The following is a 16,122-nucleotide window of genomic DNA, read 5'->3' as shown; positions in this document are numbered from 1 at the left end:
TTGTTAAGAGAGGGAGTGGAGAAGATTGAAAGAACAGATCACGAAAAAGGAAAAAGAATAAGACGACGAAAAAGAATAATGAAGAAAGAACAAAAAGGAAGGGAAAAAAATTATAAAGAAAGAAAGAAAGAAAGAAAGAGAAAGAGAAAGAGGAGGGAAAGGAAGGGAAGGACGGGTGCTTTGTGGTGGATTTGGAGAAAGAGCAGCTGGAGGAGAAAGAGGATGAAGAGGAAGAAGAGGAGGAAGAAGAAGAAGAAGAAACGGAGAAATAGAAAAAGAGAGGGACGGAGAAATAAAAGTTGATGAAGATAAAGAAAATAAGCGGAGAAATTAAAAAAAAGAAAGAAACGGAGAAATTTTGAGAGCCGGAGAAAATGAAAAAGATACAGAAAAAGAATAAAATGAAAATTGGTTGAAGAATTTGAAGGGAAATACGAAATGTTCAATGAGAAAGCCATCAGCGAAGGCAAATCATCAAAAATCAATAGAAATATTAGAAATATTCATCCTCTTTGCATTCTTCATATTCTTCACCATTATCTTTATCTTCTTCACCTTCTTCTTCTTCTTCTTCAAATTCTTCTTCTTCTCTTTCATCTTCTCTTCCCTCATCAACTTCTTCTTCTTCTCTTCCTCCTCCTCCTCCTCCTCCTGCTTCCTCCTCCGCCCACTCCTTTTGCTGTTAAACCTTCAAATTCTTTTTCTTCTTCCTCCTTCCTCCTCCTCCTCCTTCTTCTTCTTCTTTTATGTTGCGCCAGAAAGTGAATGGTTCTTGTCATTCACTTGTCTTCTGCCACACCAAAAGACATTTCCCAACACATTTGCCATCTTCAAAAGGTTATTCATTCATTACGCACGCACACACACTCACTCACTCACACTCACTCGCTCAACTGTTGCTGCGGCAGATGCAAATGAATGCATGCATGAATCCATTTGAAATTCGAATGAAAAAAAATTTCAAGAAGAATCAAAATGTTTGATCACTCTTCTTCGAATGTTTCTGAGAATTTTGGTTCAAAGGCAAAAGAGCAGAAAATATTTGTCGCAAAATAATTCACAGGTTTGCAATTTTTCACAATTTAATTTTTCACTTTTATTCATAAATCATTTAAAGAATAGATGAATTGTGAATAGAATTTTTTTATTTGAATAAATTCAACTTATTTGAATGAACTGGGTTTTTCTTAAATGATGTCATGTTATTTTAAATGGTTGAAGCGACACTTGAATAAAGTGCGATACACTTAAATAAAGTTTTTATGAAAAAATGGTAAACACTAATTATAATATTTTTTCGTTTTATATTTCACTTCATCAACAAAATAAATTAAAAATCCAAATTAATTGTGATTTTTCAATATTCTCAAACAAAATTTGAGACATGTTAAAAGAAGATTTTATTTGATAAAAGAAGCTTGAAATGAATGATAAGATAATTTTATTCTCAATATCAAGTCCTGTTTTTTCTCATTAACAAAAAATGTGATCATCACGTAATTAAAAATCTTTAACAAAAATTTGCTTCAATTGATGTTTGTGGAGTAATGTGCAACAAACAATGCATATATTTCTGAAGCGCTCATTCGAATAGATAGATTGGTGTGTTTTCTCTTTCTCCACTTTCTCCGTTGACTGAATAAATTACGCATCCATTTATCGATTTTTTTTCCACAAATTCTCTCAATATTTTGCTTGACTGCATTCTTTCACGCTTTTCCCCATTGATAATCTGGAGATTTCTCTGTATTCAACATTCATATGCCTTTGGATCCTTCTTTATTGTGTCATCAACAACCTGTTTCAAATCTTCCGCTCCATTCGAAGCCTTCTTCCAACAAGCAATAAACATAATAAATCCAATCAAAAGAATCTGAAGAATAATTGTTGTTATAACAGTCGCAATCTGTGGTCGAGACGGTTTTCTTTCTCTTCTTCCTTCAGCAATTCTTTCATCGTTTTTAATTAAACTTCGTTGCTGTTCCACAAAAGAAATTGTGCAGTTGATGCAACTGTTTTTGAGCTTTTTTTCCATGATGCTTGCAGCTACTTCAGTATTGTTGGATACGGAAGTCGCGATTGAGGCTGAGATGACAACATGGATTACAGTTTCATTTTCTGAAAGTTAAACTTACAGCGGATATTTTTAAGTTTGTAGAGGGGTTCATTGACAAAATCAATCTGGAGGAGCTAGTATCAAGGAATGAACGAAGAGATAACGAGATCCAGGGAAATGGCATTGCCTTCTTAACAAAATATCACTGAATTTTGCTGCGGGATAAAGAACGGGATGCTCTTTCTGAAGGCATTTTTATCATGATCTCTACACCAAAAATAATTCAAAGTCGAAAAACTTTCAATCAAAATCGAAAAACTTTCAACCAAAGTCGAAAAACTTTCAAACGAAATCGAAAATTATTATTCAAAGTTAAAAAACTTTCATTCAAAGTCGAAAGTTTTCATTCGAAGTCGAAAAAGTTTCATTCAAAGTCGAAAATTATTATTCAAAGTCGAAAAAGTTGCAAACGAAATCGAAAAACTTTCAATCGAAATCGAAAAACTTTCAAACAAAGTCGAAAATTTCACAAAAAAAATAAACGTGAAATAAAAAGTTTTCCACAAAAGACAAAAATATTCTTTTGTTTTTGAAAATATTATCAGCAATGTTTGTGTTGTTGATTTCTGCAAATTTTGAAGATTTCGAACCAAAATTAATTCAAAAATAAACTCAAAACACATCTCTGGACATTTGTTTCCTTCAATAAGAAATGAGTTGTTTGTGATGAAAAAACATTAAATAAGAGAGTCAATAATGGATTCTTCATTCTACATAAAATAGGAAAAAAATTAAAATTTTCGAAAGTAAATTTTTTTTTGTGAAGAAGAGTGCTTTCAACTGAAATGAGATAAAAATATGTCAGAATTTCTCTCATAATTTTAAATTTGTAATTGGTCAAAAGAAAGCAAAGAAAGACACCGGAAAAAAGATGAAAAATCATTTTATTTACTAATGTGATTGATATTTCAACAAAAACAATGTTTTTTGACTTGTATTAATTTTTGTCATCTTTTTGAAAATTTGAAGTTTTTCGAACTTACGACTTTGTTTGAAAGTTTTTCGACTTTGTTTGGAAGTTTTTCGATTTCGATTGAAAGTTTTTCGATTTTGAATAATTTTTGGTGTAACTGGTGGAAATCCAAAACGAAATGTTCGGAAGAAATCGATCCCTGACTTTTGGGATTTGAATATTCAGAAGCGCATGACCAGAGCAGGTGATGTTGTTCCTTATGAACGGATAACCCACTGCACTCGGCTGTTGTTGACAAATAATACAAATTGCACACAGGCGCTTCAACAGAACACAGGAACCCATCTTTTGAAGAGTTAGCAACACTCGTATCTATTATCCTTCCCAAGCAATTCTGAATATCAACCATAAAACCGCTCCACTTGCACAGATATTCGAAACTATCTTCGTATGTACACAAACTGTTGCGCTCCTGTTACTCCATCAAACACACTCGAAGACGTGCAAGCATCCACCAAATCTGCCAACGCTGCAATGCAACCTTTTTCAGTGTGCGAATCACACTTCTTGTCTGAGCAGTTCTCCAATTCCAGCAACAAGGACGAAGTTTAAGATGCAAAACAGCACAGGATAAGCGAATCTCGGGTAACAGTTTGATATGATGACTGCCTTATCCGGAATGTCGACGCATTTGATGCCACACTCACTGCTCATCCTTCTCCAAGAATTGTGTTTGAAATAGCCAAGAAATTCATCTCGATGTTTGTATCTTGGCATCCGACAGAAACAAAAGATTCCCTTGACACATGTGTATCATCGAATTCCAAATTAATTCATTAATTGTTTGAATGGACTCCTGAACCATCTGAGGAAAGCACAATCATGTTTGATCCACTCTGAGTTCCTCTCATCTGAATGTTCTGAAGCTGGGAGTCATTTCAGTTGCGAAGAATGAGGCCTGATCGCTGAGCGCTGCAATTGGATGCATGCACCTGCCGCATGAACAGCTTTGCCAGATTGTGGAAATTCAACAGCACTCCAGATATAACATCTGCGAAATTCAGAAATGCACACGAGAAATATTGACCACAACTTGCTGCCAGGCATGAAGAACTGAGATGGAGGCCAGCAAAAGTACAGTCAGACATCGTCAATCTTCCACCACTCATTTCAACAATCGAGCAATTCAGTTCAATTTCAGATCCTCCACCAGAAACTTCTTGAGCAAAATTGAGTCTGCAATCGACAAGTTTCCATCAGTCAGCGGAAATAAACTGGAGTGCAGAGAAGAAAAAACTCTTCCAAACAAAAACGAAAGAAATTCGATTTTGACTCTGAACTGGCACGAAATGAGACTGCTCGCCTTGCTATCAATGCTGCTGTGCAGCATAATATTCCTCCTTACGCCTTCCTCATCCAGCGATTTGACCGTCATATCATGTGTACTTGCTTCACAAGAGACCAGAGAAATCTCATCTACGAGCAAGTTGCTGAAAACAGAAGGAATGATGTGAGACAATGCAATATTCAAGGAAGAGCAGGGCGCATTGAAAGCTCAACAACTGGAGTGAATCTGAGGCGTTTTCGTCTGAAGAAGATGAAAAAATAATCTCAATTCGATTTTCAACAACGAAAGCAAGAGATCTTGCTCGTCTCAATAGTTAGTTGCAGAGCACACACATAGCATGCTCCCAAACAAAGGGAGGTCTGAAGTCAAGCTGGAAGAGCTCGCAGCTTATTTGCGATTTGATGTTGGAGCATTTCGCAAACACTTCTCTTCCCCTGAAAGTCTTGTTCCCCAAGAATGTGATATTTTTGAAGAAGAAAGGCAAAGGGCCATCGCTTGCAATTGTTGAGCAGTCCAGGAATATCGCGCCTCCTCTTCCAGTTGCCGAGCAGAAACATCCTGAGATTGTGGAAAAACAGATCTCAAAATACACTCCTTCGCTCAATTTCATGAATATTCCTTCGCCGCTCTCGCTCTGGCTGCTTCCACAATTCTTGATCAACTTGTTTTGCACAGACACGCTGGAAGGCTTGCTGCCGGAGCAGCTGATGACGGATTGCTCAGAAGGAATATTTAGGAGAAGTGAGCGAAGGAACAGCATCTCAGCTGAACTGTCGGACCTTTGTCTTCATTAAATCCCTGTGACTCGTCTTGCAATTCAGCCTGCGCAAATACTTCCACAATGCTTTTGCGCATCGGTTCAATATTGCTCATCGAAACATTTGTCATGTCAATGCTTCTTCCCAGCGATGCAATGAGGATGCTTTCTTGGGCTTGGATGAATTTGAATGAGCGGAAAAACATTTCGTATGTTCCAGACAGGCGGGCAACTGTGAAATAAGGAATGCTTGTGTGAGAAGCTTGTCCAAATAGAAAGAGAAAGACGATTGAATTTCGTTCATTATTCAATGAAATAATGAAGACATGTTTCTTTGTTTTTTTATCTTTTTCAAAAAAGTTCTATCAATTTCATTTATTGTCCGGTTATTTTTTCCTGTCTTTTAATGCTTTTAAGCCGATCTAAGTGTAAATACCAGTTGTTTGCATTTATATTGATGCAATCCAATTTGTTATTCAACACAATTTCAATTTTCTTTATTTGCGAATTTGAAAAAATGCTAATCATTTCATAATTCATAAAATTCTACTTTTTATCAATATTTAACATATGTTAAAACATGTGGATTACATAATTGGAAAGTTTAACAACCTACGAATGTCATGATGATGTGTTTTGAATCGTTTATTAGTGCAAAAGAATTTTTTCAGTTTAATAAATCTTTTGATCCTTTCGATCATAAAAAATATTTGATGAAAACAACAAAAATCATTTCCAAAATTACATAATTATTATACAAATAATATTTGAAAGTTTTTGCAATCAATTTTATATGCATTAAAAATTTTTGTTTTTAAAATTTATTTTCGTAACTCAAATGAACTCAGTCTATCTCAAATGAACTCGGTTTATTCAAATTAACTTGATCTATTCGAATAAACATGAGTTCATTTGAATAAACCTAGTTTATATGAATAAAAAAAATCTATTCAAAATTCATCTAATGAACTGTTAATAATAAAATAATAAGTTTTTTTTTGAAAAAAAATTTTTTTTTCATTTTCGAAATAAATGTTGGAATAATAAAATGAAACACTTCCAAAAATCATGCAATCACTTTATGCTCATTTTCTTATTTATTTAAAGATGATAAACAGTATTTGAAAATTATATTCGTTTATGATCTTATACATAATATATATTTCAAATTAAAGTTTTCAACGATTGACATTTTCACGGCTTATATTGCAGGACGAACAGCGAACGAGAAACAATGAGCGGAAGAATAAGATATACAACTGAAATGGAAAAATTGAAAAGTTATCAATTGAAAAGGGACAAGGATGGAAGAACAGAAGCAATGCAAAAAATTGTTGAGAAAATGACAGAACCTCCGTTGGAAATGAGACATGAAACAACGCTTCATGATAAAAATGGTTGGACAATGGCAATGCTGTGGATTGGATTTACCCATACGGAACCTCCACAATGGATGAGACATGATATAACTCTCGGAAATAATAATGGATCAACGATGGCAATGATGTTGATTCAAGAAGTCAAAACAGAACCACCAAAATGGATGAGACATGATATTACACTTGGAAATAACAACGGAGAAACAATGGCTATGTATTGGATAATTATCATAAAATCTGAACCTCCAAAGTGGATGAGGCATAGCAATGAACTTGGTAATAAGGAAGGGAAAACGACGGCGATGCTGTGGATGGAGAATGTTCGAACAAAACCTCCATTGTGGATGTTAATGGATAACGCGGAAGGCAACAAGGATGAGATAACACTTGCGATGAAATGGATTTCGGAGAAAAAGATAGAGCCACCTGAGTGGATGAGGCATGACCCAGCGCTTGCTGATAAGAACGGAGAGACGATGGCGATGTATTGGATAAAGGAGATAAAAATGGAACCACCGGAGTGGATGAGGCATAATATCACGGTTAAACAAAAAGATGGACGAACAATGGCCATGATGTGGATTCAATTTGTCAAGGAAACTCCACCAGAATGGATGAGGCACGATATTGCACTAAAAGATAAGAATGGAATGACAATGGCCATGCGCTGGATTAATTCGAAAGAAAATACTCCTCCTGAATGGATGAGACACGATCCTGCACTTGCGAACAATGACGGATGGACGATGGATATGCTGTGGATAAAGCACATTAAAACAGACCCTCCAGAGTGGATGAGGCGCAATAATGAATTTAAAGATAAGAATGGGCAAACGATAGCAGATTATTGGAAAATATATGTTGGAAGTGAAGTACCAGAGTGGATGAAGTGTGACGAATCAATTGCATCTGATAAAATTGATAATGAAGCCGATGATGATGAAGAATTGATAGAGACAATGAATTTGATCAAAGAAATGTTAAAGAAGCATCAGAACAGAACAGGAAAGAAAATACACTTGACAATGAGATTGGAATAGAAAAGTGAATAATGAGGATTTATTGAAATAAATAAGAGTATTTTTTTTCATCAGGAATGAGAAAATACATTGTATCTGAAGATGAATGCAAGAAGGCGAGATTTGAAATAGATACACCAGAAATGGAAGATGACTGATAATTCCGCAAGAGTGATTGAATCATTTGCCTTGAAGATATTATTTGTGAAGCCTTGAATGAATAGATTTGAGAGCATGCTAATAAAGGCTGTTCAACCACATTTCGGAATACATATCTTTTCTTATTTTGAAGTTTCTTTTTTCTTTATTGACACACACTTTGACATTATTCAAACAAATTTCATTTTGATCTCCTTTCGATTTGCTTTCAATTGTTTTTTCATTTCAGCAGAACAATTGAAGCTGTTCATAACAATGTTTTGATTTTTACAAAATTATTTTTTTCACTATTTTTATTTTATTTTATTTTATTTTATTTTGTGAAGTTTGGTTTTGTTTTGTCTTAATTTTTTACAAAATAATTTAAATAATTTTTATTTGATTCTGTTTATAATCAAAGATAATCTCAATTATTATTATGTTGATATTTTTTTTTCCAATTTGTCAATGTGATTGAAAATGAAATGAGCATTTGTGTGATTTGAAGTTGAGAAAGTCAAAAATAACAAATGGAAGGAATCAACGGGAATGATCTGTCAACGCTGATGATTGCGATGTGAGGATTTGCTGAAATGTTTTCAAAGAATGCAGCAATTCTAACTGCCTCTGAGGCAAATTGGCTTTTCAATGGATTTTGGCAATGAGTGTTGTGAAAATTAGGAAAATGTTTCATTTCCAGCCTCGGAATCTCTGCCTCAGTTATATCCCTGTCCAGATGTCTCTCAATCACCTATGATCTTCTTCATTTTCTTTGCCATACGTCTTTTCGGTTAAACTTCCTCTATTTGAATTCTTTTTAACTTTCCTTTTCCTTTTTTTCTTTTCTCTCCTTTTTTTTTGCTTCTCTTCCTCTTTCTCTTCTTTTCTTTCGACTTTCTCAACATTTGGATGCAAAACAAAACAAAACAAAGAAGAAATTGAAGAACTACTTAAACCTTCGCTTTCGAAGAATTTTGAGCTGAAATTCGAATAAAAAATTTCTTAAAGAGATAGATGAAGAAAAAGATGAATAAAGAATCGTTCACACAAACTTCGCTTTTTGGATTTAAATATTATTTTCTCACATTTTTCCAAATCATGTCTGTTTCAATCAGATTGCAAAAAATGATATTCCATTTCATAAAAAAAATTCAAATGTATTTTTTGAAAAAAATTGGAATTAATCAGACCAATGAGTGCAATTCTTTATTAAAAATGCGCTTTCATGATTTAATTTTAAATTTGTCAATGACTTCGATAAATGAATAAGATATTTTGAAAAATTTCAATTGAGCGATATATTCATAGAAGTTTCATTTCGTCAAATATTCACAAAATAATCAGAAACATTGAATGATAAACTGTGATGGTACTTTCTGCTTAAAAATGGAATGGATTCACAAAAGCTTATGATACAATCTTCGTATCCTTCTTCTTCCATCCATTCAAACACTTTCCTTTTGGTTTTCTTTCTTTTCGCATCTTCTTTTTCGTCTTTTTTCTCTTCTTTCAATCTTTCTGAAATACTCAAAAAGAAATGCAAGTTTTCTCTTGCCATTTTATCTTTCAATGTTCGTTGCTGCATCTCCTCCAAAACAGTATTGATTGCTCCTCCTTTCAATAAGTCATCAACTTTCACAGCTCTATTTTCTGCTGAATATCTCAAGGAATAAATGCACTGATTGCAAATTCCTCTGTAATTATCCTTCGCTGCTCGATATTCCTGAGCAATGCAATCGATTAGCCCCGCATTTTCTTCATTCCACAACTTGCATCTGAGTAAATAAATCGAGATTGCCCCAATCCATCTTCTGATTACCAACACTTTATTCGCTTCTTCTTTGTTCATTTTCTCTTCTTTCTTCTTCCAATTCACATTTCTTATGAGCTCTTCTTGTTCTCTTGCTGCCTCTCTTCCGAAATGCAGCTCATTCACAACTGTATCTTCCAAGAATCCATTGGTGTAAAATCTGTATACTAAAAATTGCCAAGCAGACTGAAAGGCAAGTTTTGAAAGATTTCTGTGTTTCTGTTGATGTTCGATGATTTCTGTTATTTCCTTCAAATACACTTTTTGTTCCAGATTCTATCAAAAATAAGGGAAAAAAGCAAACATAATAAAAATGAAAAAGAAGTGCTCACACTTGAAATCCAATATTGCTCAAAGCAAGCAAAGCAATTTCCACGTCTTTTTGAGTTTCCTCGTTTTCCTCTTTCTTTGAAGCTTCTTTGAGAAGATAAGGCACACAGATTGAAATCGATTCCAACGAAATCCATCCGTTCAGAAAAACACAGCATTCGCAAAGATCAGTTAGTAAATTTTCATCCTTTTCTTCGCTTTTCTTCTTATTTTCAATGGCAATCATCTTCTCAAATCTATCATCCATTGAAGATGTTTTAGAGCTATAAATCCATATATTTTTCATCGCAATGCAATACCCGACATGCTTCAAAAACAAAATGAATCCTTCAAGTGATAGTTTCTTTTCTTCAATCATTTTGCCGATTGCATCGAACAGTTCTTTTGTGAAAACTGATTTGAATTCATCTCTATTCATTTCATTGATTATTCTTTTCATCTCCTCAATTTTCTGCATTTGTTCATCTCCTCCGCAATGCTCCAGTTCACAAAACAATTCTGCAAATGGAATTCAAGATCCAAAATTTTGTTCAAAATTGTTAAATACAAATAAAACAGTCAACTTGAAAACTTCTCTGTAATGGTCAACAACTGTACTCTTTCTTCAGAATTATCATCGCCTGACAAACTCATTCTGTTTGTTGCAAAAAATATCAAAAAGAGGGGCAAAGCCTGGTGAATCACAAAAAAAAGATAAAAACAAACAATATTGATTATTTTGCAGTACTGAAACGATTGCTATTCAATTTGTTCTGTTTTTGCTTAATAAAAAGAAGTGCAAAAGAAATTGCAAAGAAGCCGCAAGGATTGGCTGTCTAAGCCAAAAATGAAAATCTTTTGTTTCTTTTTGATCAAACCCAACAGATTACTTGTTGAAAAAAATTTTTTAATTATTCTTTTTCATTTTGATAATAACAGTTCTATTTTTGAAATGGAAAAATTTCAAATCCTTGAGCACAGAGAAAATGGGAAATAGAAAAACAAAATGAGCGAATGGAAGATTTTTCTCAATTTTTTGTGAAGAAGAACGAGACTGAAAACAAAAGCAAGGGATGCCTGAACATTTGATATATTTTGTGAATTGTTGCATTTTTGAGTACATTTGTCAATGGATCATTGGGTTGCGAAAGATGAAAAGAAATGAAATTCCGAAAATCATCACAAATTGTCTGAACAAAAGAAAAGAAAAGAACATGATTTTGAACATGGAGAACATGCTTGAAGAGAGGAAGAAAATCAAGGTCCAATGCTTCAATTGCTAAATAATCTTGTGCCATGAAGAAAAACAATGAAGATCTGCTCCAACAGAAAAGATTGAGGTTCTTCAGTTCATTGAGAGTGAAACATCAAAAGAAATATATTCTTTTGTTTGGATATTAAAAACAGATTTGTTCATTCAGGGACATTTTCATTTCGGTTGAACTGAGATTTGGAGAAGGAGGAAGACAACTTTGCCACAAAATGCACTCAAGAAACGCACCAGTTAAGCTATTTCACAGCATATGAAATGGAGAAAATGGATTTGAAGGAAAGCGATTTTTCTAGAATTCAATAACGGTCATTTCAGAATGAAGAGAATGAGAACCATTATGAATTGTGTTTTGAAAATTATTTTGAATTGTTATGTTCATCAATGAGCACATCAGAATGCTCTTCATTCATCTTCAAGGCTTTTGACAGAACACAACGGAAAATGAGAATAAAATGAAAATCGTTCTAATTTCTCACCAGAGCTTCTTCTCACTCTACAAATGCAGATTTAATAAGGAATTTATGCTCGTTTTTGATTTCTGCAACGAGTCTTGTAAAAGTCTTTCTCTTTTGTGAGTGTAAAAGTTTCTCATTTACTCATAATTTGATAGGAGATGGGACGCTGACAGCTCAGCTGCTCAGATGAAACAGAAGCAGGTGCTGTTTTTAAACAAGAAGAGCTCTGCGCATCGAAAAGGCTCATCTCTATCTCCTCCGTCATCTGTAGCGAAATCATTGTCTTCATCTCATTACCTTCATCTTCACCATCAACATCTTCGTCTTCGTCTTCTTCTTCTTCTTTCTTCAACACAAAATACACGACACACACACATAAATTCAAGAAGATATAAATTCTTCAATTTCCTCGAATTTTAGAGGATGATGAGCAAAAGATAACTTTTTTGATGGCAAATAGAAAGAAGCTGTTTTCACAAAATGATCTTTTATTCCACAATGATTTGCATGTCTTCGTTGTACTTGTTCATCTCTTTGGTTAATATGAACTTCTGCTCAAAGGGAGAAGATAAGCAGGTTTTTATTTTTATTTATTTATTTATTTTTATTTTCATCTCTCATTTTTTACTATTAATTCCTTTTTTTTGTGACATTTCACTTCTTCGTTCAGATATGGCGATGAAATAAAATCACAATTGATAGAAGAATCCATCGAAGTGTTTGAAATTGAGACAAACAAACAGATATGCACCATTAAGCAGAAGGAGGTGGAGAAATTGGGTGAATTGCAAAGGGATGAGAAGAAGAGGAAGGAGATGAAGGAGAAGAAGAAGGAGAAGAGAAGGAAGAAGAAGAAGGAGAAGAGAAGGAAGAAGAAGAAGAAGAAGAAGAAGAAGAAGAAGAAGAAGAAGAAGAAGAAGAAGAAGAAGAAGAAGAAGAAGGTGATGAAATGGGAATATGAGGATTTCTCTCAACAGAATCAGAAGGAGTATATATACAGAAGAAAAGAATAACATCTGAAGAAGAAGGCTATGATAGAAAAAAAGATGACAAAAAACAGGCACATAATGAAGATGCATGTGATAAATACATCTCAAAGAAGTTTGTTCAACTGAAAGTGGAAAGAGGCAAATGGCAGAAAAGTCAATGGGAAAGCTGAACAAAAGTTGGTGACAACATTATTCTTCGAGTATTTTGGGTTGATGAATAAAAAAATACGCAATTCTTCTTCCTCTGTTTTTTCACCAAATGTGTTGATTATCGGATTTTTGATGCATTTTTGTTCGACTCTTTCGGTATCTTTTCTTCTGACAAAAGAGAAAATACAAAAATTTCACCTTTTTTCTTCCTCTTTTTCTTTTTCTTCTTCCTCTTCTTCGTTATTGTCCTTGAGAGAGGATGTCTCCTGTCTTTCGCTTTTCTTCTGCAATAGCATCCAACTCTTCCCAGTACAAACGCCATCTCCCAATGAACATTCATTCATCACTCACACAACACAACAGCTCCAGAAACGCCCTCTGCTTCTGCAGATACAAAATTCGAGCTGTGGCTGAGGCCAATGAATCTTTCTTTGCTGTGATAAGAAAAGAAAAATAGAAAAATTTGTCAAATAAAAAGAATCAAATGGTAATGCTTCAAATTTTCATCGAATTTTGTTGCTATAGGAAAAGAGCAAAAAATATTCGACTCCACTTGATTCACACTTTTGCCATTATTAACTTTTAGTTTTCCATTTTTTTTTTTCACGCAAATCATTAATTGTATTAATAACAATTTTTTTTTTTTTTATTAACAAAGAATATTCTCCATTTTGTCTGCAAAAATTCACATTCTGAGCAATTTGTGGTGTGTATTTTGAAATGAAAAAAAGAAAAAATATTTCGTTTTAATAGTAACAATAGTAAAAGAGATGAATACAAAATATTACAAAAAGAGAATTGTTAATATTTTTTATAACAATTGGTTTTTCCAAACAAATCCAATTTTTAATTTTTTCGACAATTCAAACGATTGAAAACAGTGTATTTTCATCAGTCAGCGTAGATTGATCATTTTTCAATCACACTTCATTTGAACTTTCTTCTCCAATTCATGACAAAAAAACATATTCGAGCTTTGGAAAAAGGACAACCTTCAATTTCATAACGAAAAAGAAAAAAGAAAAAAGAAAAAAGAAAAAAGAAAAAAGAAAAAAGAAAATAGAAAAAGAAAAAAGAAAAAAGAAAAAAGAAAAAAGAAAAAGAAAAAAGAAAAAAGAAAAAAGAAAAAAGAAAAAAAAAAAGAAAAAAGAAAAAAGAAAAAAAAAAAGAAAAAGAAAAAGAAAAAAAAAAAAAAAAAGAAAAAGAAAAAAGAAAAAGAAAAAGAAAAAGAAAAAGAAAAAAGAAAAAGAAAAAAGAAAAAGAAAAAGAAAAAGAAAAGAAAAAGAAAAAAAAAGAAAAAGAAAAAGAAAAAAGAAAAAGAAAAAGAAAAAAAAAAAAAAAAAAGAAAAAAGAAAAAAGAAAAAAAAAAAGAAAAAAAAAAAGAAAAAGAAAAAGAAAAAAAAAAGAAAAAAAAAAAGAAAAAGAAAAAGAAAAAAAAAAAGAAAAAAGAAAAAAGAAAAAAGAAAAAAGAAAAAAGAAAAAAGAAAATAGAAAAAGAAAAAAGAAAAAAGAAAAAAGAAAATAGAAAAAGAAAAATTCAGTGAAACAAAATGAAAAGAGCACCATTTCCTCAAATATTCGCTAAATAATCAAAAGTGTTCAATAATGGTTCATAATAATATCCTTTATTTTGATTAACAAATATCCCATGAGAGCTAATGAAAAAGTCTTCCAGTCCTTCTTCTTCCATCTTTTCGAATAGCTTCATTATTGATAATTTTCTTTTCTTTTCTTCCTTTTCATCTTTCTCCTCTTTTTTCAATTTACTTGAAATATCCATTAAAAACTTCAAACATTTAATCGCAATTTTGTCAAAAAATGTGTGCCTCTGAAACTCTTCCAAAACAGCATCAACAGTTCCCCCTTTCAACAGGTCTTCAGTTTTCATGGCTTCATTCTCTGCTGCCACACTTAGTATATAAATGCAATCCAATCCCACATATTTGCGATTAGCTGTTGCGGCTCGAAAGATCTGAGTGATGCTGCTGATAAGTTTGATAGATTCTTCAGTCCTCAATTGGCAATTGCGAAAATAAAGACATATGCATCGACACCACTCTGCGAAGGTATATTCTTCTATCTTTTCTTTTCCTCGTCTTTCCTCTTCTTCTTTTCTCTCCCAATCCACACATTTTGACAGCTCTTCCAGTTCTCTTGTCGCCTCTCTTGCAAAATGCAGTTCATTAACAATTAAGCTTTCCAAGCTTTTGTCGTTTTCAAATCTGTTCAAAATGCAGCCCCAAACAGACTGATATGCAAGTTGAGTCAGATTGTGATGTCTCTGATGATATTTAACAATTGTTTTGATTTCACACAAAAATTTTTTATGTTCCACTTCCTTATCAAAAATAATAAAATAATAAAAACATCACTAAATGAACCGAAATCTGATTAATAAATCAATCACACATCCAATTGATAAATTAGGCTCAAAGACAGCAAGGACATTTCCACTATTTTTTGAATTTCTATGATTTTCTTCTTGTTCAACGCAACCTTCAAAAGGCAAGGCACACATATTGATACTTCTTCCGAGTCAAGATTGTAGGAAAGCAATAGATAGCATTCGCAAAGATCAACAAGAAGATTGATATCCTTTCCTTCTTTCTTCTTATTTCCATTAATAATCATCATGGAAATTCTGTAGTGTAAAGAGGATAAATAAAATTCTTCACCTCTAATTCCTTTAAGCGTTTTGTAATATCCCAATTGTTTCAGCAAGACGGATGCGTTCCTTGTTGAAAGTTTCTCTTCTTCAATCATTTTGTCCATTTTGTCAAACAACTCAATCGTGAAAACGGATCTGAATTCATCTTTCTTCATCACATCGAGCAATTCATTCATTTCTTCGATTTTTTGTTTCTGCACAATTTCATCGCTTCTTTCCAGTTCAGAAAACAATTCTTCAAAAAGCAATAAACAAAGAAAGATATCCACTCATCATGAGCTCAAACGCAACAACAATGTGAACAAACTTGCGAACTTTTCGGTGGCAGCTATCCCACATATTTCCATAGCCATGGTGCAATCAGCAAAAATTCTCATTTTGAACATTTGCATGAAAAACAAAACACAACATTACAGAAAAAATTAAAATCCACAATAAAATCTTATTGTCAATATAAAAATTGGATCTCATACTCCGTCCTTTTTATGTTATTGTTTTTAACAAGTAATTATCAAGAAAATCAACACTTTATCTCTTGTCTTTATTTATAATGGATTCATTGATCATCAGATTTGAAAGAACTGGAATTATCCATTCACAGAATGAGAAATCCGTGAGTGAACATAACCTGCAAAATTTGAAATATTATTTCCTGTGGAGATAACAGACAATTATGGAGATGCAATATTTTTGAAATTCTGCCTGATGATTTTTGTTAAATGGATGAACAAGGGGAAATGCAACAATTTTATTTATGGACGAAAAAATTTGCATGTGTGTATTTTTTATTGTTTTATT

At 32.9% G+C, this 16,122-nt stretch overlaps 3 protein-coding genes across 3 annotated transcripts; 1 reads left to right on the top strand and 2 right to left on the bottom strand.

Moving 5' to 3' along the window:
* Positions 1-6,283: 6,283 nt before the first annotated feature.
* On the top strand, positions 6,284-8,110 carry MONOS_6158 (uncharacterized protein). Its single transcript, XM_067876367.1, has one exon. The coding sequence runs from the start codon at positions 6,369-6,371 to the stop codon at positions 7,551-7,553; it is 1,185 nt and encodes a 394-aa protein (XP_067732696.1). The 5' UTR covers positions 6,284-6,368; the 3' UTR covers positions 7,554-8,110.
* Positions 8,111-8,854: 744 nt separating this feature from the next.
* On the bottom strand, positions 8,855-10,262 carry MONOS_17226 (uncharacterized protein). Its single transcript, XM_067870125.1, has 2 exons — positions 9,815-10,262; positions 8,855-9,756 (listed from the first exon to the last, which is right to left on the bottom strand). Exons 1-2 carry the CDS (start codon positions 10,247-10,249, stop codon positions 8,992-8,994), a joined length of 1,200 nt encoding a protein of 399 aa, XP_067732695.1. The 5' UTR covers positions 10,250-10,262; the 3' UTR covers positions 8,855-8,991.
* A 4,797-nt stretch (positions 10,263-15,059) lies between these two features.
* Positions 15,060-15,735, bottom strand: MONOS_6159 (uncharacterized protein; the record flags this gene model as incomplete). The annotated part of the gene is made up of 3 exons (XM_067876368.1): positions 15,060-15,559; positions 15,632-15,696; positions 15,731-15,735. 3 exons carry the CDS (start codon positions 15,733-15,735, stop codon positions 15,060-15,062), a joined length of 570 nt encoding a protein of 189 aa, XP_067732694.1.
* Positions 15,736-16,122: the final 387 nt, after the last annotated feature.

This window comes from Monocercomonoides exilis (assembly GCF_001643675.1).
Source record: "Monocercomonoides exilis strain PA203 chromosome Unknown scaffold9-1957334, whole genome shotgun sequence".
NCBI classification, from domain to species: domain Eukaryota; phylum Preaxostyla; order Oxymonadida; family Polymastigidae; genus Monocercomonoides; species Monocercomonoides exilis.
Note: the sequence above shows the minus strand (reverse complement) of the source record. Positions and strands in the feature narration are given on the sequence as shown.

Excerpts from the sequence above, each read along its gene's own strand:
- MONOS_6158 (XM_067876367.1), top strand. The coding sequence starts at position 6,369 with ATGAGCGGAAGAATAAGATATACAACTGAAATGGAAAAATTGAAAAGT.
- MONOS_17226 (XM_067870125.1), bottom strand. The coding sequence starts at position 10,249 with ATGAAAAGAATAATCAATGAAATGAATAGAGATGAATTCAAATCAGTT. Across the intron at positions 9,757-9,814 it reads TGAGCAATATTGGATTTCAA|AATCTGGAACAAAAAGTGTA; the intron begins GTGTGAGCACTT and ends TATTTTTGATAG.